At 45.8% G+C, this 24,870-nt stretch overlaps 1 protein-coding gene across 5 annotated transcripts in view; it reads right to left on the bottom strand.

Annotated features, from left to right (window-relative positions):
• The window catches only part of LOC126543839 (uncharacterized), a 405,430-nt gene that overhangs the window by 72,612 nt on the left and 307,948 nt on the right, over positions 1–24,870 (bottom strand). For 2 of the 5 annotated variants that reach the window (XM_055062386.2, XM_050190968.3), the window contains exon 9: positions 13,828–22,887. The exons of the other annotated variants lie outside the window; for them this stretch is intronic. In XM_055062386.2, coding sequence (XP_054918361.1) covers positions 22,511–22,887 — 377 coding nt within the window. In that variant the 3' untranslated portion in view covers positions 13,828–22,510. Of the gene's footprint in view, positions 1–13,827; positions 22,888–24,870 lie in introns of those variants that run through there. 5 annotated transcript variants of the gene reach the window in all.

Here is a 24,870-nt window from a genome sequence, read left to right as displayed (position 1 = left end):
ATCTAAAGTGACTCTCGAAACAACAAGTCAACAATCGCAAAAAACCAACAGCTCGCTTGCTGCGTACCAGAGTAACATTAGTAGCCGGTATTCAATGAACATGAGCGTGAGTATCCTATTACTAGACATTCAAGGTCCCATACTCTCACGCAAATAATATGAACAGCGACAAACTCAGAAAACAGAAGCACAGGCAAAGTGGGGCAAACAGGATGACACACGACCACCCATCGATATATCATAGAGGAAAGCGAGCGACACCATGATTGTGTCTGCATCGCACTTGAGGACGTGCAATTTCATTCCCTTGACATTGCTATCCCACCCGGCGGCTAACAGTGGACCCAGAAAGGTCTCAAATACTGCATACAAAACAGCGCTTATAAGTGAAAGTAGTCTTCTGAAGACGACTTCGGATTTCCAGGACACACAACGGTGATGACGACAAAGCGGGTGTAGCTTGAGTGCATATTTCCTAGCTATGCCGGAAACGCGTACATATACACGCAATAAAAAACACCGCCAGAACGTGTGTTATTCCAGCTCCTTTTGATGTACGAAGCAAGTGCTTCGTGATGAAGTTTGCTTCGCTAGTGGTGCTTTAGATTCATTCATTAGGGAGCGTGATTTGGTGCATATGTATATGCATCAGCGCCCCAAGATAATTGGATTCCTTTGTCGGCACTTCTTGTCGTGAATATAATGAATTGCACGCTACCGTTGCACACACACACACACAAAATAAAGCTTTGCAGGTGTTCTTGTCACATTTCAAATAGAAAATGAATTCTTCGATATTCAGAAACAGCTTAATTAGTACACCACTTCCATTCATTTAAAGAAACACACATTCTTAAGAAGGAAGAAAAGCCCGTCTAAAGAAAGCTAATCATCAAAATCTTTCAGCTAACATAACTCTAAGAAAAAGGAAGCCAGCACAGTCTTCAACCTTACAGGAGTTATGACTTCATCAAACTGTTTTTGGGCTTCCTAATGACTAATCTATCCAAGGGCGCTATAAGGTAAAGCTATTCCAAACTATTGTATTTTGATTCTGCATTCAGGCCATCGCGATTGGTCAGAATTTTTAGGACCCTCCCCCCCCCATTTCTCCTGTCTGTCGCGCGACGTCATGTAAACCGCTATAGCTCCCCATCTAATATGACGTGTACATACTGATTACGCATAATTAGACAAAACACAAGAAAAATTATTATTTCTGATTCGACGCTATTCGCTATTAGACCTCGGCTATTGGACAAGAGTTTTAGGCCTGCACCCCCTTCACCTGCCTGTCAAACGACGTCACTACACCGCGAAAACTCACCGCGTCAAAGGGACATGTACGCGTTAAAGTTGCATTAATATGCCGAACAAAACTGAATTTTTTTCTGAACAGCCGTAGGATTACCCGTTCCCAAAGGACTAAAAGATGGCTGCCGCCAATGGGTTTATTAGCATGGGTTTATTTGCCTACAGTAGAACGTTCTACGTGGCCCTGTAACGTTTTCGAGCACTTTCGGCGGGTTGACGACCTCGCTATGCCAACTCTTCTTTGCTGAGGAGCCGCTTTAGCGACATTCTTAGCCTTCCGTAGCACACCGCCATGATTTTCGACCAGCCACCATAAGCTAAGTGAGAGAAATGACACCAATCGCAGACGCCGGCACCACCCTCTTCATCCGATTATCCATTTTCAGTGCACCGGCTCGGCCTCATCGAATCCCTCTGCACTTGAGCGTGCTCCTCGCCTCTTGTCAGCCAAATACAAGCCGCTCGGTGTAGGCAATGTTATTCGTTTTTAAAGCAAGCAAAAGTGACCTTGTAAAAATGAGGAGAGCGTTTGATTGGTCTCTTCAGACAACCCTGCGGGTCACCGCCCAATGCTTGCGTCGGCAGTTACGCAAAATTGACGTCAGGAGGTTGTAATAAAAACACATTGGATTAGTTTTACGTTATAGGGCTCCAATCCTGCAAAACGTACGCAACTAAAGTCCTTCAGATATGCATGCGTCAGTGACATTGCTTCATAGCGATATTATGAAGAAGGGTAAAAAGAAGGACACCGACCACTGAATGAATACAAGAAAAGACGTTTCGGCTCCCCTGACGGGAGCCTTGTTCACAATGAAATCAATGGCGTGCAATACAATGTTTATATGGTTTTAAAATATGATGTAAGCAGCGCGTGTAGATGGGGGGGAGGGTTCCGTCATTCCGGTTGAGGGTGTTATCTGTCATTTGGATTAGGAGAGATTCCAAGTGGTGTCCTGACGTCAAATTTCTTTCTTTTTCTAATATCTTCATGTTATCCCAATCAATCCTGTGGTCCAAGTCATCTGCATGCTCTGCCAAGGCGTTTGAGGCGACTTTTTTCTTTTTTACATCGTTGATATGCTGCTTCAACCGCTGCTCGAAATTTCCTGTCTCGCCGATATATACGCAGTCGCAGTCTTCACATGGAATCCCGTCATCACCGAGATTCGCCAGTACATTTCACTGACAAGCAGAGCTTCTGCATTCAAAAATCATCTCAACTTCAACCTGACCTGCAAGTCCCGAGGACTTATTCCACGCTCGCTACGTCTCAACAGGCCTGTACGTTCAAGTTTTGGTTTCAGCGTGGTTGCCAAGGCGGAAAAACTTCTTTTACAAGCTAGGATCTTGGAATGCAGACAGTCCGTGAGAAACCTACAAAATGAAGCTTTCTTTGCGCGCCGTCGCCTTGAGCACCGGGTCCCAGACGAGTTCGCAAGCATTCAACTACACGCAAATTTCAAGGCCAGGCTACAAACCCGTCGTACGCAGGAGACTCACGAAAGAAAACTTGCTAGACTGTCGCCACCCGCTGATGTCTTGCACAGAAACGTTGCCCCGTCCGCCGTGCACAATCTCTCGTCGCACAAGCCCAATTCGGCAGAACTCGCAGTCCTGAGCCTGGGCTTGAACTTCAACCTTGGACCGCAGAAGGATGCAAAAAGGTTGGTCTGTGCGGTAGAAAATGCTATCAGCCAAATTGAACCTTCAAAGAGGGAGGAGGCACGAACCCGCACCATAGGCATTCTCTCGCGGCTTCGCGCACACCCCTCCGTCTCCCCGCTTTCAGCGGAAGAAAACAAGGCGATCAAAGACCTTCGCTCAAACCAAAATCTCGTCATCCTCCCGGCTGACAAGGGCAACGCCACGGTGCTACTCAACAGGACTGACTACCGTGACAAGATGCTGTCACTTCTTGCGGACGAGGCAACGTACAGTCGTCTGAAGAAGGATCCCACGCTGAAGGTACAGAGGGAGCTACAGAAGCTTCTTACGGATGTGTTCCGGTCTGTAGATCCAAGGCACAAAGGGTTGTACTTCTCCCTTCTGTGCACTAACGGTTCGGCGCCGGCGCTCTACGGTTTGCCAAAAATACATAAACCTAACGTGCCGATGCGACCTATTGTTGATTTTACTCGCTCTCCGCTTCATAAACTGTCGAAATACCTTCATAAGGTTCTTTCCCCTCTCGTTGGTAGAGGCAGCACGCACGTTCACCATTCTGAAGACTTCATAAACAAGATTCGTCATTTTACTCTCGACGATCAAGAAGCGCTTGTCTCGTTCGACGTCGTGTCGCTTTTTACAAGCGTTCCTATTCGACTCGCCGCGGAAACTTGCACCGCCATTCTGGACGATGACCCTACCCTACCAGAAAGGACGCCCATCGACGTTCCTGACTTGAAGAGGCTCCTCCTGTTCTGCCTGGAGAACACCTACTTCACTTTTGAAGGCACCTTCTACAGGCAAGTGCACGGGACACCGATGGGCGCATCCATTTCGGTAACCACTGCAAATTTAACTATGGAATGGCTTGAGCGTCGAGCACTCGCCTCTTTCTACTCGCCGCCCAGAGTCTTCCTACGTTACGTAGACGATGTGTTCTGCATAATTCAGCGAGAACAAATTCCTTCATTTTTGTCACATTTGAACAGTATTGAAGCGTCCTTACAATTCACAGTCGAGGAAGAAAAAGATGGCGAGCTTCCTTTTCTGGACGTCCTCGTAAAGCGTGACAGGCGCAATCTGGCATTCACCGTGTACAGAAAGAGCACACACACAGGCAGGTATCTGCATTTTAATTCAGTGCACCCGATAAACCAGAAGAGATCGGTAGTAGCCTCTCTTGTCGGCAGAACCAAGCGTATCTGCACAACGCCACAAAGCCGTGCTGCCGACCTACAAGAGGTCCACCGTAATCTCTCGGCATGTGGCTACCCGAAGTCGTTTGTGAACTCGGTGGAACGCCATCTGTCTCAGCCCCCAAGGCCTGACTGTGTGCTCCCAAGAAAACGCGCCCCCATACCGTATGTGCCCGGTGTGAGCGAGGGCTTAGCCCGCGTTCTACGCGGCTATGACGTCCAGGTAGCTCACGTACCGTCCCAAAAATTACGCCACCGGCTGGTAAACGTGAAAGACAAGCTTCCAAAGACTAAGTTTCCTGGCATCGTCTACGGGATTCCATGTGAAGACTGCGACTGCGTATATATCGGCGAGACAGGAAATTTCGAGCAGCGGTTGAAGCAGCATATCAACGATGTAAAAAAGAAAAAAGTCGCCTCAAACGCCTTGGCAGAGCATGCAGATGACTTGGACCACAGGATTGATTGGGATAACGTGAAGATATTAGAAAAAGAAAGAAATTTGACGTCAAGACACCACTTGGAATCTCTCCTAATCCAAATGACAGATAACACCCTCAACCGGAATGACGGAACCCTCCCCCCCATCTACACGCGCTGCTTACATCATATTTTAAAACCATATAAACATTGTATTGCACGTCATTGATTTCATTGTGAACAAGGCTCCCGTCAGGGGAGGGAGCCGAAACGTCTTTTCTTGTATTCATTCAGTGGTCGGTGTCCTTCTTTTTACCCTTCTTCATGATGCCTCCCGACCAGACGGGCTTCCGTCAAAACCTCGACTTCATAGCGATATTATGTGATGATAACAATGATCCACAGAAGACCCACTCTGAGTGACAAAAAATGTTTCCCTACTAACTCCAGGGGCCCGCCAACCTAACGCTATTCCAAACTGCTTGTATTCGACGTCTGAGATCGGCCCTCCACGAGCGGCGAAAATTTTTAGGCACACCCACTTCTACTGTCGGTCACGCGACATCGCGAAAACCACGAAAACTGCCCGTCTGATATGACACGTATACACTGATTGTGCATGATTAAACAAAATAAAAGTGAAATAACTGATTCTCAGTCTAGGTCTTTTTCGCCATCAGCTCGCCGCTTTCGGTAAAATTGTCTTCAGCTAGCTACGCCCATTTCGTCCGTTTATCACGACGACATCGTAAAAGGCCAAAAATATCGACGTATTCGCATTAAAGCTGCCGTAGACAGGCCGGTTCTGAAAGTAATATAAGATTTATTCCCGCCGATCGCTCCGGCACGGGCCACTCGGAGTGCTTGGGAGAACTGATTTATTTGAGAATAATGAATAATTTTGAGCAGTGGTATAAGAATAGGCGAGCACTTTAGGCCACATATACGACATCGCTCTGCCAACTAATCTTCGCTGAGGATCTGTTTTAGCGGTATTTTTTACCATCCATTGCACGCCACTGTGGTGTTCGACCAGCCACCGCAAGTTCAGCAAGGGGTCGCGTAGCAGTCGCAGATGCCGGCACCGCCCTCCTCAGGCGGTTATGTACTTTCACTGCACTAGCTCAACCCAACCGAAACCCTCTCCACTTCGGCGTGCTCCTCGCCTTTTTGCAGCCACATAGGTAGGAAAAGTCAGTCTATGTAGTCAATGCTATTCGCTTTGAAAGCTTCTAGAAGTGACTTCCTTTAACGAGTAGAGCGTGTCATTTTGCTGTTTAAACGAGGCTGGGGGTTACATCCCAATGCTTGCGCCGGCGGTTGCATAAATTTGACGTCGGGAGCTTGGATACAAACACATTGCAATAGTTTTAAATTATAGGGCACCATAATATTAACCACTGTCCTGGAGGTCTGATTTAGAACCACGTGGCCTTTTTCAATGACAATTTGACAAGCATACAAATTGCCCTAAAGCGCATGCACTTGAGTGCGTTACAAATAATGGGAATGCTTATGAGAACTTGGTCATCAAGGGCAAATACCTGGGTGCAAAAAAACATGCAGATGCCATCTGCAGCTTTTGTCAATGCAAGCGAATAGATCGAACAAACGAATCCACAAGCGAGCGAAAGAGTATGAGAGAGAGAGAGCGAATGAGCCAGAAAGACAGCTAGAGAAAGAAAGTAAGCGAGCAACACCAGCAGAGAGAACAAGAGAGAGCTACTGAACTTTTCTATTTCTAAGTGCGACCACCAACGCACCTGCCATCGTCATGGCCGAAAGCCATGCAATCAGAATGCCATTGAAGATAGCCAGCAGAACCCCAGAAATTTATTCGCTTTAAATGGAAAGAGCGAGTCTTTACAAGGCTATTACGAATGTTTGGCTCTAGCTGAGAGCGCTAATGACGAAGTCGCGGAAGGCCAAGAGGACAATGCTTCGAACTTTTAAAACCTAAAAATATGGGCGGGATCAAACTTTGAATGTGGCTCGTTGCGATGACTTTGACGCTAAGCAAGAACACAATAAATTACGGCAGAACTCATCTCATGATGTCGGCTTTAGGGATGCGATATTCAAGCGGTGTAGCGGCCCACTTTACTGGTGAAGTCATGTTTATATAAAACTTGTAGTGGTCACTGTCCGACTTCCTCTTCTACGGCTACAGGTGCATATACTATCTCCGGTATCGTCCCACTTTGCTATGGCACTCGATTGCGAATATCGCGCAATAGTCATGATACGACAAAAGCAGCATCACGACGATGACGCAGTGACAACGTAGGAATGTCGTAAAAGGAATGACGTCGAGGGAACGTTAAAGGCCGTGTGACGACAACGGCATGACATGAATTAAGAACCCGAAATAATGACGCGGGTATAACGACTCCAGTGTGACGACAGCTGTGCGAGGACGATAGAATGACGACCATGACACAACAATGGTATGACAACAGATGCATGACAACGGCTGTCTTGTGCCGACGTAATTACGAAGATGGCATGACAACATTTGCATGACGACCACTGCATGGTCGATAGAATGAAAAAGAAGGAATTACATCGATGGAACGATGAAGGTGGTGGGATGACGACCACATGGGTACAATGGGATAATCTTTCTAAAGTCATTACAGTGGCAAAGCTACCACGTGACGACAATGACATGACGACAGTGGTAGGACGAGGATTGTGGGTCGACAATGGCGTGATGACAACGCCATGACAAAAGTTCAATGACGAAGTTAAAATTACAAGGAAACAACAACTGGAACGACCACTATGGCATCACGATGAGGGTATGGCAACCAATGCATGACGGCAGTATGACGATGATGGCATCGCAAAGGTAGGAAGACGATAGGATGACGACGAACGACACGTCCAGTACTGAGTCACGAAGATTGTATGACGACGATAGAGCGACGTCAATATCGTGGTAAGCCGATTAACGAAGCTAGAGTGAGGTTGCTGGAACCACCACAATGGCCCACGACGACCGGATGACGACAAATGCATAACTGCATGACGGAAAGGCCCTAACGACGACGACATCACGAGGTCGGAGGATAAATCTGGAGTGACGACCATGTGGCTATCAGGGCGGCTTCCCAATGACGAGAACATACATAGCAGCCCAAACTCCTAGGCAGCATGGATCACTGGTTCGTGGTAAGAGCTTAGATAGATAGATAGATAGATAGATAGATAGATAGATAGATAGATAGATAGATAGATAGATAGATAGATAGATAGATAGATAGATAGATAGATAGATAGATAGATAGATAGATAGATAGATAGATAGATAGATAGATAGATTAGATAGATAGATAGGCTGGCTCAAAGCGTCTGAAGTAGACAAAAAAATGTCAGTCTCAATAAAAAAGCAGTCATAACAATGAGTTTGGAGTTTTCTTTGGCACAAAAGACACCATGATGAAGGTATACCGGCCATAACTTGCTCTTTTATTTATTCCTATTAATTTTTTATTGCGACAGCCAATAAATGGACACTCGAGGTGCGTTCACCCTATCCGTACCACCGGCGCCGCCATGCTGTTCTAGTATCAACAGTGCAAGCGCGACTCGCGCGGGGGAGGTTCGAGGTCATTAGACGCCCGAAGGACGAGCAGCACGTTGGCCTGCAACAGCGACGAAGCCAAATGAACGAACCAGCACGCTTCCATTAGCCGGTTCTGTACCGGAGCAAGAGCACCGGTCTGCCTTCTGATGCTGGCACGAACTTTGCGCACAAAAGCACTGGCGTTTCTGCGGTGGCGCCGTGTGCATGCCCCACCATGGTACCTACCAAGGAGGTTTAAATTACCAGAGTGAAGGATCCCGTAGCTTTTTATCAGCAGAAGAGAATATAGCGGTAACCGCTGCTATAGCTCTGAAAAAGAGCCTTGTCAGGTAGGTTCTGTTCACAGATCAAATGCTTTTGTTGTGGTAACTTAAATGCTAGGTTACTTAGAAAATAAGAATCATTTTTTCCCGACGCACGCATTACCTTCGACTGAGCAGTGATGACGTTATCTGCTAAGAAATTTCCTCAGATGTTAAGGCTTCATTCGAAAACCAGCAGTGCAGAGATATACGTTGACCAGCATCTTACTATCCAAATTAAACATCTTTATGTTATGAAGTGTAGGTAAAGCTCGCTCTTTTTTTTTTTGGATTTAAGCTATTGTTGTAATGTACCAACTCATATGACGGCAATGGTCCGGCCTTACTTTCGAGACAGCGTTTCCAGACCAGAAAAAAAAAAGCTTTTTTTTAACCTACTCGATGCACGCAGTAGTCTGAGCGCGAAGGAGAGTGCACATTGAGCTACTATTGCTGACGGATGTACTTCGGTCTCATCTCGCTCTGCAGTGACGTGCGACGCCCGTAAAGCCTGGGGCAGCGCTCCTCACCACTCCAAAGTGGTGGCGTGAGCGTTAGCTGCTTCACAGCAGACGTGGCATCTCATGTCGCGTCGCGTCGATATGTCGCCCCGTGTGTTCTTAGAACACAGTCACGGAAACTTCAGAGCAACGCTAAACGTCAAGATCGCCTTCAATGTTTCCCTTTTAGTCGAAAATGGCCGTTTTTCAAAGCTCTCTGTGTGCATGTTAAATGGATCGATTGTGCGTGTTAAAGCTAGGTAGAACATTATCCGAAATAAGAGCAAGAGGTTGCTGGCGCCACCAACCAACCCGCTCCAAAGAGATCGCTCATAGCATCCATCCATCAATCCACCCATCCATCTGCGGCAGCGGCGGCGCCGGCCGTGTGGGGCAACGAAAAAAAGAACCAGAACGCTCGCCTTCGTGCATCCGCGGTAGCAGCGGCGACATTGCATTAGCTCCTCTACAATGCTTGGATAAAGGTTCCCGTGTCACTACCTACGGACATTCAATAAACACAAACGTGTTCTTGCTCTTTATGCGCTCACACGAGGCCTCGCTGCATGTATATTCCTGCTCATTGTATCTCCTTCATTTCCTTTTTCTGCCTCTCTCTCACAGGTTTAAATCTTTAACACTGCCACGGACGTTCTATCCTACACATTATTCGTGCAACTGGCGCCCATGCGCGAATGCGCCCGCACATGCCTGTGCACGGATCAATGCGTTCTTTGTATTTTCAAGTTCCTATTACGTAGCCTTTCCTTCAGAAACACCGGAGGAGAAATGTTGGGCCTCATTACCTCCTGTAGGTTGTGACTTTCGCTCTAAAGCAAGAAACGTTACAATTGAAAGCTGTCGCGTCAGACAAATATCACTGAAATCGTGTGCCCTGCAGGGTGTTAATTGGCCTGGACGAACCCGCGGATTAAAAACACCGACACTGCTGTGGACAAAGCTGCGAAATGTGTTCGATCCGCCTGATTTAGTGCAGGCAACAGGTTTCTTTGACCTGTAAAAGAAATGCTGTGGTTTAACGTGCTGAAATCTGTGCGTTGTTTGTAGGTATTGAGGGGCGCCATAGCAGTAGGCACCGGAATAATCGTGACCAACTGGGTTCGTTTACCGGGCACCTGGGATCATGCGCCGGACATGCGCCGTCGCAGCTGGGATCCAAACCCGTTGCTCAGCAGCGCTACTTCATAGCTACTGGGAAACCGCAGTGGGTAACATAAAACTCGGAGAATCGCAGTGTGCTTCAGAAACCGTAATCGGCGTCAAACGCTTCATGGAAGCGCCCAGACACACGACCTGACATGGCTGTTTACAAAATGCTGAATAATCAAACCAGCAAAACTTTCCAGAGTACATCCCATAATGTATGCTGTACTGAGTTTGTACTAAAATTATTTATACGTTTCTTATTGTTAGGCGAATTGATAGTTCATTCCTCACATTTCATGTGGAATTAACGAAAGCTGAAACGCTTTAACTGCGTTGCAGCTCTTTGCAAGCAATTTCAATAAAAAAATACGCTGCAGTAACTGAAACAACGTTTCAAAATTTTCAAAGCAATGTAGGCTTTCGCATATCTACTGAAGCACTGCTTTGAAACAAAGGTGTGTTCAAGAGCTATCCTTTCTATCTGTGGCTACTGACAATAGGCACTGGGTGGCCGTCGTAAGACGCTATTAGCGCGCTGGCGAACAGCGCCTCGAAGGGCAGCAGTAAGAGCACTGCTGTCTGATGCATACGGTGGTGCGAAGGCGCAGATGACACTTACAGTGATTTCATCCTGAGATTTTTCAAGCCTTACGAACCAGAAAACGCATTTCCGTGTTCCTGCCCTTGAGAAATATCGCCGGTTGTATGATGCAGGTCGCATTCATGGTATCAGGTAGTAATAAAGCAGGAAACTAGCGTAAATTGCTATGCAAATGCTCCCCGCAGGCAGAGCCCACGGCGGCAAGCAAGAACGCGGAACTCAAGCAGTTATCTAGCAGATATGTTGCTGTGCACGTTAACATCGCCGTGTATTTGTTCGTCTAGATTGGAGAAGCAGCGCAAAAATTTCGAACCGGTTTTTTTTCCGCTGCTTTGATGATCGCACATGTATTCGGTATGTTTCCGCTCTCAGCCATTTTTTTTGTTTTTTTGCATGCTTCTCAGATTTCAATCTATCGCAAGTTATTCAATCTTCAATCACGGTCTTTTTCGCAGTTTGGCGCGACGAGAACTATCGGTAGCGGCGAACGGTGGAGGTTTAAAGTCGACGTTGACGGAGAGTAAGAACATGCAACCGCGTTAGCGTTCTCTCTCATGCAGAGCGCACAGAGTCCTGTACAATACCCCGAAAGAAAATCTGAGCCACTAAAAAGGCGCCAAACTGATGACTACAAATTCGAATGTTGGTCTTCGGTGCCCAAGATCGCGAGCCGTCGGATCAACGGAAGTGAACGCCCAGTTTACATGGACGACAGAATTTTGCAAATGAACAGCGCCTTTCTTTATGTTAGAATAACTAGGCAAACGCAAAACAGCGTCAGAAATGTTCGTACCTTGGCCTACAAACCTCGCATATGCTAGCGTTCCGCTATTCCATGCGTGAGGCTGCGATGAAAAGAGAACTGAACAGCTTCACTAGCTTAAGTCTTATTTGGGTAAGCGTTCGTGCTTCCAAGAAAGCAACACGTTTTTTTTTCTTATTGGTTCCACGTGGCATGTCGGCAACTCAAAAGAGACGACGGAACATAATATGAAAATGTAGCTGATGGCTGTGCTTGGTCCGGCTTTAACATGCTGGTACATTCGTGCCGCCACCGTATGAAGGCCTCACCCGTTGACGCTCGTCCCACGCTCGGTGCAAAAAAATAAAAAATAAAGGACGCCTAGGAGTCGCTTTTAAGATTGGAACGCGATATCATTCAAAGGTCCCTGACTGCTTCTCAAACATTCCGGCAACTGCAGCGTATGTACCCGTAATGTTTACCGGGAAACGTTGGCCGCAAGCGCTACGCACAAATGCGGGCTTGTGGTAGAAACGTGGCCTTTTGTGTTGGCCGCGATGTGGTAAAGCCCCTTAAACTTCGTAAAGTAGTGACACTCTCCTCCTCCGCCTCGTTTCTCCTCTCTTTCACGCTCCCTCTTCGAACGTGGCGCCGCCTACACTGCTTGAGCATAGCAAAGTCGCCAACATGCGCTCCTCGCCACTCCGTAGACGCTTCTCGAGCAAAAATGGCGCTGATGCAGGGCGCGAGGGCCCACGTGATGCTATTAGGCCAATAGCGACACGGCGTCAGCCACGACCAGAGCGCGCGAGGAGGAGGCGGCATTTTTCAAAGCGTGGCACTACTTTACGAAGTTGAAGGGGCTTTACGATGCAGCGCAGGCGAGCTCCATCTGGAGGTGTTGCAAGGAACCGGGCGCGGCGCTCCGTGGCCTCCAAGATATTCGCGCGCCGGCGCGCGCTAACAGCGGACGCCGTGGACGGTCTACGCATGCTACAAACGCTGGAAAAGGGGTGTGAGTTCTTGCGTAGCAGAAGTATGTTTTGCGCATATTTAAATTACAATTCGACGTTATCATGTCTGTAGGTTGTGTGTAAGCCGTATTTTACGATTTTTCACGTATTTTAGCTTGAGAAATTTAATTAGTTCAGTAACTTCCTTGCGCCCCATGGATGGCCCGGGTATGGGTGGTACGAAAATCGTTTTTATGCAACGACGTCCGACGCTGGACCCGGGATGCCGGCGCGACAATTGCGACGACACGCGGCCCTTAACGCTATCACATTAATACTTTCATGATCTGCAAGCGGCGGAGCCCGAAGTGCCAGCTGGACAGCAGCATATCGGAAACAAAACTCATTAAGCTCTAGGTGCATGTAACTTAATTACCGACATAGTCAAGTGTTCGACGGAACCTCGTCTGGTGAGGAAACATATTGGTGCCGAAAAACGTGCACTCGCCAAGAATAAGATAAAAATAAAGAACATATTTTTATTTTATTCTTGGCGAGTGCACGTTTTTGTGGCAACAACTTAATTACCGAGCTCTCACATTTGTCTCTTATTCGTTTCTGGCCAACATTTCCTCCGTAACAAGCAGCAATATTGCGAACACCGCAGTTTGAATACCAATGGGTACTCCCTCTCATAGACATACTTCCAACGTTTGAAAGCAATGTTCGCTATCGAAATGATGAATAAGCCCACAGGTTTCGGAATTGCATGCAGTGCAAATCAGAAATCACATGCTGGTTTGCACAAAGCGTTTGAGTGAGTATAGCTTTCAGTCGACTTTATCCAACATGGTGTCTCAATATGTTGAAGTACTACTTCTGAGCACGTGACCACAGCTTCAGTTCCCGACCATGCCTGCTTGATTCCGCTGAAAGCAAAATCCAAAGGCAATTGAGCACGTGGGTTTCCTGGAGCCCTCAAGAAGCCAAAAGAAGTCGAAAATCGGGGCTGCAGTTTATCCGCCTACTCTGTGAAGTACCTTTCAGTGTTGCGCATTCATATCATGCAAAATACCACAAGTAATCAATGATTATTGGAGTGCACGGACAGTTACTCGTTCGATGAGTGATGGGCTGCCACCGCTTGGAACACTGCTGAGGCATTTCTTTTTCTAGACGAATAATTAAATGAGTCTGTGAACTTTTGCCCCCTCGTCTAAAGTCTGCACAAAAGTGACGATCCCTCATTTCTCTGAGATTTGGCATAGGCTTCAAGCGACACTGCATATTCTGTTCAGATTCCCACTGTTCATTTTCTACGCGAACATGTCTAGAGCGTCATTGAACGCTTGGCACAGAAACAGACAAACGCATATTTTGAAAATGCAAATACGTACCACGACGGCTTTAATAGCTCAAGTCTACAGCAAAACACTTCCAAGGCATCAAGAATAAAGCAAGCGGAACGAGCGATGCTATGATACATCAGCAAACAACACCAACAGCCGGCTCTAAAAAGCAGCATGGCCGCATTAGACTTGTTTCAAATATTTATTACAGGTAGTATACTGTTTGTTATTTTTTTCTGTTGAATCATAAGTGGAGGCAAGGCATTAAGAAAATGGCACCCAGCATACATTTCACATATGGTTCTTAGACATGTGCACACAAGAGCATGCGAAGCAATCTTCACGTTAATGAGGCATTCATTTAAATATGCAGTTGGCTTGCGCGGACTCGTCAAGATGGCGTAAATTAGAGTGTGCATCAAACGTGGACTATTTTGAGGAAGAAAAATTCCCTAATGTCATTTCCCAAAAGCACTTTCATTTAAGTCATGCTAGTTCAGTTAAGGAACAGCAATTCTTCGCGGAAGACAGCAAATACAGACAAGATGTACGAGACAGCGGAACGCAGGAACGAAATCTTCATTGCATTCCAATTTAAAACGCTTTCCTTGCAATGTCTTTCGCTTACTGTTCAAAATGATGTCGCAGTTATAAGGCGACAGAATCGGATCGACGAAGAGAACGCACACAAATATACATTGCGTGTCACAACTTGCATTGTGCAAAAGACAGCGGAAGAATGACTATTACCGTGCAGCAGGATTATGTCTACATCACGCACCAAATTTAAATCCTACTGATGTTTTCCTTCGACATCTACACAATCTCTTATGCACTAAAATGTGCACGAATGTTCCCCTCCGTGGGCGTTTCCTGTATTTCTTCCACCTCTTTTGCACATAGCTTGACTGCACGTTTGCAGGGGAACCCTGCCTATACCACTCCTGCTGTTTCATGTAGTATTACTTTGTGTGTCTTGAGCTTGATTACTCTAAAAGGCGCACATTAGTTTAACGAGAAATAGAAATAAATATTTGACTGCTTACAGTAATCTTCCTAATTACCTTTCAACAGAAACACTTCATTATAGATATTGCAATTTACGAATTGAGTTCCTAAGTATTCACCCAATAAAACCAATTATGAGGGTGAAACTAGGTTGGAGATTACGTTCCCGAAGTGTGCGACGAAATGTTGGCGTTCCAGTTAACTTTTAACTTCAGCGCATAAAAAAGAGTTTTACTGAAACAGAAGGTGAAACTTTACCATACGTTTCACAGCGCGTATCTCAAAACAGCCACTAGTTTCACTTGTGTTGCAAATGGATGAACCTTGTGGAACGACTGGCTTCAATTGGTAAATTACAGTACGTACCTTAAACTGCTTTGTTAAAAATTTGATTACTCGACAGTCGGTAATTAGTAGTTCATGTGCCTTTATTTCTTTTGCACGTAATGACCGATTTAGCTCAATCACCAAACATATATGCCGCAACCATTTCTTTATTTCAAATCTTGTTAACGGTAACAAGAAGCACCCGGTTCAACCAGTCTGTTAGAAGTGCGACGCAAACTACTTCGCCCTTTCGAATTTCGCCTGTTACTTATCTGCGAAAGCATGCCGAACGGTGCCTATTAGCACTCCAATCGCACAAGTACTTAAGCAAGACAACACGACCTATCTGAAACAATACACTGCTCGCAGAGGAAAGCAACATCGCAATGCACTAGCATTGCTTCCATTGCACTTGTAGTATACGAGTCTATTTCAGGTAGGGTTGCCATGCAAGCACGCCTGCAGCCTTAAGCGTTATAAAACGACACGACACAATGTAAAAAAAAATAATTGCGACTTTACTCGTGTCGCTATAGGCGTTCAAGATGTCTTCCCTGAGTGAAAGAGAATACGTTGCCTGCTTTAGGATAAGACGTGGCACATGGGGACATGGGGCACAATTTACTCAGCAGAGATATCATCCTCATTTTTCGGTCTGCACGTTATCTATTTGTATCTCAAACCATATGCGCATCTCAAACCAGTGTTTACCGTTAACGCAGCACATTGTGAGATACAGTAGTTAGCATATTGACAGCAGTTCAGGAGTGAACTCGAAACCTTCGTCAATCAACGACGAAATTCTAGGCATGTCGCACACCCAAAGAACATACTTCACAGATTCACGTACACTGCTTTATGTACACTCAGTACGCTTCTCTTTCAGAACTACACACGCCCATGACTTTATTTTGACTTGCACAATATATAGTAGAAATTAAAAATTTGGCTAGAGTAGCTGTCAAAAGCAGCGAAATGTTCGGGAGAGAATGACCTTCTTGGGCGATTGTATGTCTTCGTATTCCTATGCGTTTGCACATCATCATTACTTTAAACACTGTAACTCAAATAAAACAGTCTTATCTTTACACTAAACTGCGTTACATTGGACGTGAAATTGAGCCTCGTCAGAAAAGAAAATAATTCTAAGAATTTAATAATAAATTATTTAAACAAAGCATGTTCTTAAGGATTTAGTGGACGTTTCTCTTTATTTCAAAGTTAATAAATTATTTCTCATCGCCTTAATTCTAAGAGCTCACTAAGCAACATATGCTACGTAACATTTCGCGACAGGAACACGGCGTACCATCAAATAAAGATCACTATAAAAACGCAACAACGAAAACAAGATCTGAAGAACATTTCAGGAATATACCATTTACTGTTGACATTTATTCTTGAGCTCGCGCCCCTCGATAAATCGGCGATAAGCTGCATCGTTGTTTAATTAGGTGGTAGTGCACTGCTGGTTGATCGGTGCACATAACAAAACATGTGTGTTTCCGTTTAGAAGGAAACAATGCGTCGTGAGCTCGCGCCTATTACAAATTGTAGCCTTGGTAACCGTGAAAGTTTGCTTATGCTAAGAGGGCACCACAAAACCCACCAAATGGCTTTTACTTTCGGCTCGTGACTGATGAACTACCGAAATTTAAAACGAAACAATAATTGTGGTCACAAATTCAGATTACTTAGATTAGGTTGAAGAAGTGAACGTGTTACAGTCGTTAGCAATCGGCTAATGGGTCATTGTAGCTGCGACATTGAAAATTATCGCCTTATATTCGGTAATAATTTGAAAAATGAAGCTATACGCTTAACGAAATGCCATGTTTGTGCAATTGGTGAAGTGTAGTTTTCTTGCATTTTTTTTGCACATACACATTTCATCAATTTCCGCAAGAAAAAGCATTCGCTGATGCTCACTCTCCATATGTCAGCCGTTTCAAAGCAGCTGTCAGGCTGTTTGCCTACGCTATTTTTATGGCTACATTCCACACTGGCGCCTTCTATAAAGCGTATAAATTTTATAAAAGTTTGAGGCGTTTCGTAATTAGGATCAGCTTTCGTTGCATAGTGCGAAACTTGTAAACACGTAAATGCAACAGTGCGCACTGTCACTCTGCATTTGTTGCGTGTTCGAAGTCATTCGGTTAAGTGGTCCTCCGTGTATTATGACATTACCGGCTACCCGATCATTACGAAATATTGGATGGGCTGTTCAGGAAATAATTTGTAACGGCCATCGATAGCCCCATGCAAGCTTCAGCAAAGTACCCAGTCTCTGACCAAGCAATATATCGTGTACAGTGTTCAGCTTAAGAGGCACGTTCAATGGATTACCGTAAAATCAAGGTCACGCTTTACCGAGAATGAAGGAACAGGCGGCGACGTCTAAACACTGCAATGTACAAGCTTCTACAATGGGATGAAAAGCAAAAATGTTCACGCACAGAGATGCTACAAAAGGACAAAACGTTGGGGACACAGTAAGGTGCGTGTGATTTGCGTGTTGTTCGTCTGATCCCAGCTACGTCATGTGCACGTGGGTGTCAAGAAGCGCGAAGCAGGATTGCTTCAAGTGGCAGAGCTGCACAAGTTTACCTGTACCGGAAGAACCTCGACTTAATCTTTGGAGTCAGTTACACTTTTATATTTCGTAATATCACCTAATTTGTCTCTTTATAGTGTATTGTTATGTAAGCAACCGCAATAGGACGAAAACAATTGATTCGAAGAACACTTTCGTAACGCTATAAGTTTCATCTATTCTCTTTTGTTTCGGTCGAACGTGGGAGAGTTGTTACGAGGATTTTACCAGCAGTGGTTCATTTGCACCATGTGACTCATTCTACTACAATGAGCGCACTGTGATAAATGAGCCACTACGTTATTCGCGTAGGTATACGATACTGCAGCTCTGCCCCGATATTCTTGGTAGTGGGTGACGAAGCTCAGAGCAAGGCCATAGAAACTGTGCTAATGCAAAGCTACACAAAGGGATCCACGTGCAAACTGCCGCTATGTTGCGATGCGCAGATGCCCAAGGCTCACTATGGAGGCTCTAGAGGCTTCTGTTTCTTGAAAGCGTGTACTTTACGGTGCCGCCTACATTCTTAGATGAAGCTTCGGGGAACGCCAAGCACTGATTTAGCATAGCAAACAACGACGTATCTGCGACTGTCACATTCTACGTACATGCTGCATAACGTAAAAGACGTCAACCAAAGAAAGATGTAGTACGTGCGAGGAATATTTCTTACAGCACATTCATCATCCTTGTGCGCCGTCTCTGATCTCAGCTGTTTCCGAGTGAGCACTGCGGAAGAGTGCCGGCATCCAGGCTGCAATTAGCTGTTCACATTTTATGTTATTTGTGGGAGTCGACTAAGCCTCACAGGAAACTAAGGCAGTTCCGTATGTTTGAATTCTTCCTGATTACTTTGCAGAGTGAACATATAATTACACCCCGCTAAAACATAACCTCACCCTGTCTTGAGGTATGTGGCTAGTGTAAATTGAAGCTCCTGCTTCAAGTCAATCTTAGCGAAACCTCACATAACCACAAAAAAGATCATCATGATCATTCCTGATTTCATGAACTGGAAATGTATAGTATTTCTGCTATATATATTACGATTTCAATGCCTTCAACTTCCGAAGAATATAGGCTTGAGCTGGTTGGTAAAACATGGTTACACTGGAAGCATAGCACGCAGAAAAGCGAACCACAAAGACCAGACAGGACAAGCGCTAATGGACAAGCGCTTGTCCTATCTGGTCTTTGTGGTTCGTTTTTCTGCGCGCTATGCTTCCAGTGTAACTTTAACTTCCAGTGAATGTACTGAGGCGATCCACATTGTTTTTTTAGAGTAAACGTTTTTATAGCGTCCTTAGAAAAAACTTGGATAGTTTTCTCGACGAGCAAGCATTTCTCAACATTGGCATCAGAAGGAACTTATGCTTGATAATATTAGCATCCTCTCTACGTTGCTTTAATTTCAAGCTTCCTCGCTTAGCTCACTCTTCGGAACACCGGCAGAGCTGTAACGTAATTAATGCACACTGGGTCGAAGAGAGCATTATTTTTCGCTCTATCTTTTCTATGTTACGCCATAACTATACTGATGCAATGGTACCACAGAATACAAACGAATACAGACAAAGAGACGCAGGACACAAGTGCCTACTCTGAACTCTGGTGTCCGGCATGTCATTATCCGTGGCACCATTTGACCAGTATGAATCCACATCAATTAGTTCAACTTTCAATTCTTAACGCGAGAACTAATGAATACAATTTTGCACGAACGTGTCAACAATTATGAACAGCAGGCCACATTAAAGGTGTCCAACAGAATCATGTAAGATATTAAAGAGATCTGACGTAAAAGTACTGCGGAAACCCGCAAGTTTGAGTGAAGTAAAATATTAAAATGAATATCTGACAGCCATCCTTTCGTAGCAACTGCTACAAAGGAAACCCATACGGGTTCCTCGAAAGAGAACCTCGGAGTTGAAGAATAATTCGTCCTGGTCGTGGACTCAAACACGGGCCCACCGCCTTTCCGGGTCAGCCGCTCTATCATCTGAGCTAACCAGGCGGCCAGCAGATGGCAGGGCGATGGCAGGGCGATGGCAGGGCGATTTTTTTTTTCTAGGAAGCCTTTGTAGCAGTTACTACGAACGGGTGGTTGCCTGATTTTCTATTTAATATTTTACTTCTCTCCACCTTTTAGGTTTCCGCAGAACTATTACGTCAAACTCTTGCCTTCGCTTCGAGTTGCTGACAAATTCGACTTCGCCGGCCATCTGCTCGCCGCCTGGTTAGCTCAGATGGTGGAACGGCTGCCCCGAAAAGGCGGTGGTTCCGGGGCCGAGTCCCGGACCAGGACGAATTTTTCTTCAACGGCGAGGTTTTCTTTCGAGGAACCCGCATGGATTTCCTTTGTATCAGCTGCTACGAACGGGTGAATGTCGGATTTTTCCCTTTAATATTAAAGCGAGCTGCGTGTTCTTATGAAAGTCACAGAAATACAAAAAATTATTCCAACCCAAAGCGTAACTTTCTGCTGATAGATTATTCTGAATGAGAAGGCAGCAGAATGAATTTAGTTGTAGCTTTCCTTTGGTGCGGATGTACTCATAACTGAACCTGTCACAATTTTCTGCCCAAAACAGCGACAATAAAGCCAGTTCTTGAAGAAATGTTGCTCTGCTACGATTAGTGTTCCTCTTAATAACATGAATGCCATCTGAGCTCAGTTACTTTCTCTTCACAAATAGGCTGTTCAGTGTACGTAGGCACGGTGCATTTGCAAGCTCTGTCAGTCACCTATGCAGTTTAAGTTTTGTGACGAAAATTATATTTCTTAAGATTCGCAGCTCTACGGGATTGTTACGGGGACTCAACAAAAGCTACGGTTGGTCACGCACCTCAACTTTATGAGTTGTGCAGAAAGCAGGCTTGCTGCAATTTTTATTCGTTTGTGTCATTTGAGGAAGGAGGCACAATGTACGTTGTGACATCATATGACGATGTTTTATTGTTATGTGGCCCTCAGTGCTTTGCAAGACATTTGAATCGCGAGTATTAGGCTTACAATTGCGTGCGTTTACATGCATTCTCGAATCCTCTAACCCTGAGCGTTTTCGATGTGAATGAATGTGATTATTTATATTTGTAACATCAAAACACTCCTTTATGTTTCCATGAGCGCAAATTGCTCGACGAAAATCGCGCACAGCAATAAAAATCCTGTCACATTGGTCGCGTCGACAGAATACTACTGCATGTCATAAGAAAGTAAAGCTCAACGCGGCTTTAACATGCAGGTTTTCTGTACACAAATTCCTGTTTCTTCCATTATTGAAATATTCTTTCAGGACTTTCTCATCAGACTGCCGTGAAAAGTCAATGCCAACAATGAAGTAACAGTCTTGAGTGAAAGTATTAAACCAGCATTTCAAATGGGTACGTCCTATCTAAAAAAGAAAAAAACAAAAAAGGTGAAAATAAAACACAGAACGCGCGTCGATAAGCTACGCCCTATGAAGCTATCGCTACGTCAGAGGCATGCAGTGCACGTTTTTTTAAACAAGGATTACGGCCCGTTACATTGAGGCAACATGCAGAAGGCACCCACGCTGTGGCTGCAATAGCCTTTGGTTCGAACTTACACAGCTTCGCAGAAGCACGAGATTCGTAACAGGATGAACGCACACTGCAGTTCATGTGTTGGCACTGATCCCGTGAACCACTTGCACTTCAATCGCTAGGAAAAGCAGGCATCTAGAACTATGTCATACACAGTCAAGAGGACAATGTCCATCTCACTGCACTCGCTGGTGCCGGATCTAACCGAAACAGGTGCTTCAAGGAGCAGCTGCAATGAAGCTCTATGTGCCTTTCGCCACAGTCTATGCTTTGTCGTGTGAAGTGTAAATGCTTATACCACTTCCTTAATAACGCCTGCGCTATGTAAAGTCAATGCTCTTGAAACTACTGAGTAACGTCCTCAAGAAACATCATAGAGCGTCATCTTTACCATGATCTGGTGGTCCTGTCGCAGCATTTCCTAGAGCGGCCGAACTGTTGCCAAATGTCACAGATCACGTGTTATTCCAAGGTTCCGGGTTCGCAGATATTACAGGAAGGCGAAACCTCCTGGATACGCCGGCGTTGCACTCATTGTCGTCTAATCTTACACCGACGTGAGCAGATGCGGCAGCTGCCACGGACATATCTGCTTCACGCGCTCTCTCGTAAGGCGGCACTACTATCGGGCTTTGAATTTACACTATTCGCTGCCATGTCTTCAGTTTGCACCCACAGCTAGATCGCCTGTCACAGGGAAGAGGCTACTGACGAATTTTCAACGTGTTCTCTAGCATATTCCACGAAAAAATGCCCTGCTCATAATATTTCCACTGCGATCTCAAATGTACCCTACATGGTGAAAAGATTCGGGGATTTGAAAGTAACGTGGATTTCAAAAGTAACGGTCATTGTGGCGTTTTAAACTGAAATAGCGTTTTTTTTTGTCAACAGTGTTTGCGCAAGGCACCTGCAGCGGCTCGAGTTCACAAAATGAATCCGTTCATCCCAACAGTGCTTCAGAGGCTGCGTTGTCGGTGTTTTCCCCCACGACTCCGTCCATCATCTGAACGGAGGCGGTGGTGGAAATTCCGCTTCCTGTCCGACGGTAGAAATCTCCCGTAGAAAGGCGATGAATGCAAGTGCAGTGGGCACCCGGCAACTTTTTTTTTCAGAGCCACTGCATGAATGGCAGAGCCGCTTTGGCCGCCGGGGGCCGAGCAAGATTCAGTACCCGCGTACGGTGACACCGCAGTCAGTGTCGGCGCTGTCCTTCAGAAGGAGTCGACAACCCTGTACAGGGCCGTGTAACCGCAGCACCGTGCCCGTAGCTGGTCGACGAGCACGCACGCCTCGGAGACGTAGTCCATGAGCGTCGGGCACTCGCAGAGCAGCACGTACGTGATGCCGTGGTCCTGCGGGCAGATCTTCTTGTGGAAGGTGATGCGGCGCAGGCCGAGGTGTGGAGGGAGGCGCCGGTAGATCTGGCGCGCGCCCGTCCACAGCAGCCAGGATCGGTCGAGCTTCTCTCGGTCCTCGCCCGGAAAGACCCGGAAGGCGGAGAGGATGTAGCCCGTCTTGCTTGAGCTTGGCTTCCGCGGCACCCCGTCCACGGGAGGCCTGGCGATGGTGGCCACTTCGTCGTAGACGGCTGCGGTTTCCGGGGGGGAGGAGCAGCACATGTAATGAAATGAAAGGAGCCGTAGGAAACAGGGAGTAAGAGCACAGAAAATAGCTGATTCGCTTCTTTGACGGCTCTTTCAACAGAGAGAGAAAGAGAAAGTAAAGCAAGGACAGAGGGTGAACAAGAGGATATCTGCAGTTTGCTACCCTGTACTGGGGAAGAAGAAAATTGGGTATGGAAGAAAAGTGGCAAGAGCGCAAACGAAAGAAGGAATGAACCGCATAGAACTGCCTGTGTGGGCACTTTCACACAGTCTGGGAAGTATATGCAACGAATTCCAACCATGCGCTGCGTGGTCGACATTGACATTGTTGAGTGCGTTCAATGTTCCAGAAATATCGTGCGCGCTATAGTTCAGTAGCTTTTATTGGCACCGCGAAGAAAAATATAACAGATGATATTAGGATTGAAAAGGCAGACACAGTTATGTCTAATGTACGCTGCACTTCATCGCTGAGAGTAATTTTGTGCAAAATATAAACGTTCTCACTGCTGCTATAGACAACAGCTATTGCAGTAAGCGCGATAGGTTTTCTCACTTGATGCACTCTCAAATATTTGCTTCTGAGGCTTTGGCTTCCCATAACAAATTTTCATTCTCTTCCAAGAAAGTTGTGCCTATCTTAACTATCTACTATGGGAAAAAACGAGTGAATCACTTCTAAATCCGATAGCAACACTGCCGCAGTATAGCGTCACTGATTTCAGTCTCAAATTATTCGCCTCAATATATCGCGAAATGAAAACACCTATCGAGCTGCGCTCAAATTTTGCATTAGCAAGTATCCTAGTCCTAGGACACTTTTGTTTAATTCGTTATCATATAAAGCCAATGAGAAATGAAGCCATGGAAAGCATAAGGGCAATTAGCTGTGGTTGAAATTTAGATATGGAGAATTATGAAGAAATGTGAAAATGAAAGCCGACGAAGAGATAACTTGTCACCGGCACGGATCAAACATACAAGCTTCGCAGTAGATGTGCGAAGGTATAATGAAGACAATAAAAAAAAACAGAAGAGAAGCAAAAATATTGCAGTCTAGGGGAAGCATCACCGCGCTTTGTGGTGAAACCAAGTGCGCGCCTGTCAATTGTGATGACTGTACGCTGCGCCCAATAAGCCTCCAGTTATGCTACGGCCACGCGCTCCGCTGTTCGCGTTTTATTTGAAGCCGATGTTACCTGACCTGTAGTACGCAAGTAGCATGATGCTCTGGAGTTGCACAACAATCACAAAACAGAAGTTTCACTTGCACAGGCTTACATAGTAAATAACATCAATAAAGCAACACGTACAATGATGTGTCACAAACACAGAGACGTGTACAATGAATGTGTGACATACGGGATTGCATGCGGTTCATCCAGGTTTTATCGCGGTCGAAAGGGAATCGCGAAATATTTCGAGGTGTCGATAATTCCAAATATAAGATATGCCTATTAAGCTTATCCGAAAACTCCACGCGTCTCGGATCACGAAAAGCATAATTAACTGCTTCGTTTCTGAAATGCCACATCGATAACTCCAGAGTTTACATTTTGTTATTGTTGTTGTTAGCTTGCAGACAAATGTGGGAAGTCACTCGCGCTGTGCAATGTTCTTCGATAAAATGATTGCAACGGTAGCTCAACAGCTCGCGTCGGCCGGCCGTGAGACCGCTGTGCGCCTGGCCCGCTAGCTGGGCGTTTTTATTCACGATAAATTAGGAATGCACGCACCGGGGAGGCAAACCAGCATGTACGTGCCAAGCCACCACCAGCGCAGTTGCGTAGCAAAATTTGCATGTGAACGTTCCTGCACACAAGAACGTTACAACACGCCGTTTACACGCCTCGTACGTCGGCAACGAGTCGACCAGGCAGACGCTGTTGGATTCGAAAGTGGCTTTCGGCCTGCAAGACACACGGGTCCATGGCCACTGGCGTGGGCCTACGAGTGCGGACGAAGCG

The sequence above is a fragment of the Dermacentor andersoni genome, chromosome 10 (assembly GCF_023375885.2).
Source record: "Dermacentor andersoni chromosome 10, qqDerAnde1_hic_scaffold, whole genome shotgun sequence".
In the NCBI taxonomy this organism is placed as follows: Eukaryota; Metazoa; Arthropoda; class Arachnida; order Ixodida; family Ixodidae; genus Dermacentor; species Dermacentor andersoni.
Note: the sequence above shows the minus strand (reverse complement) of the source record. Positions and strands in the feature narration are given on the sequence as shown.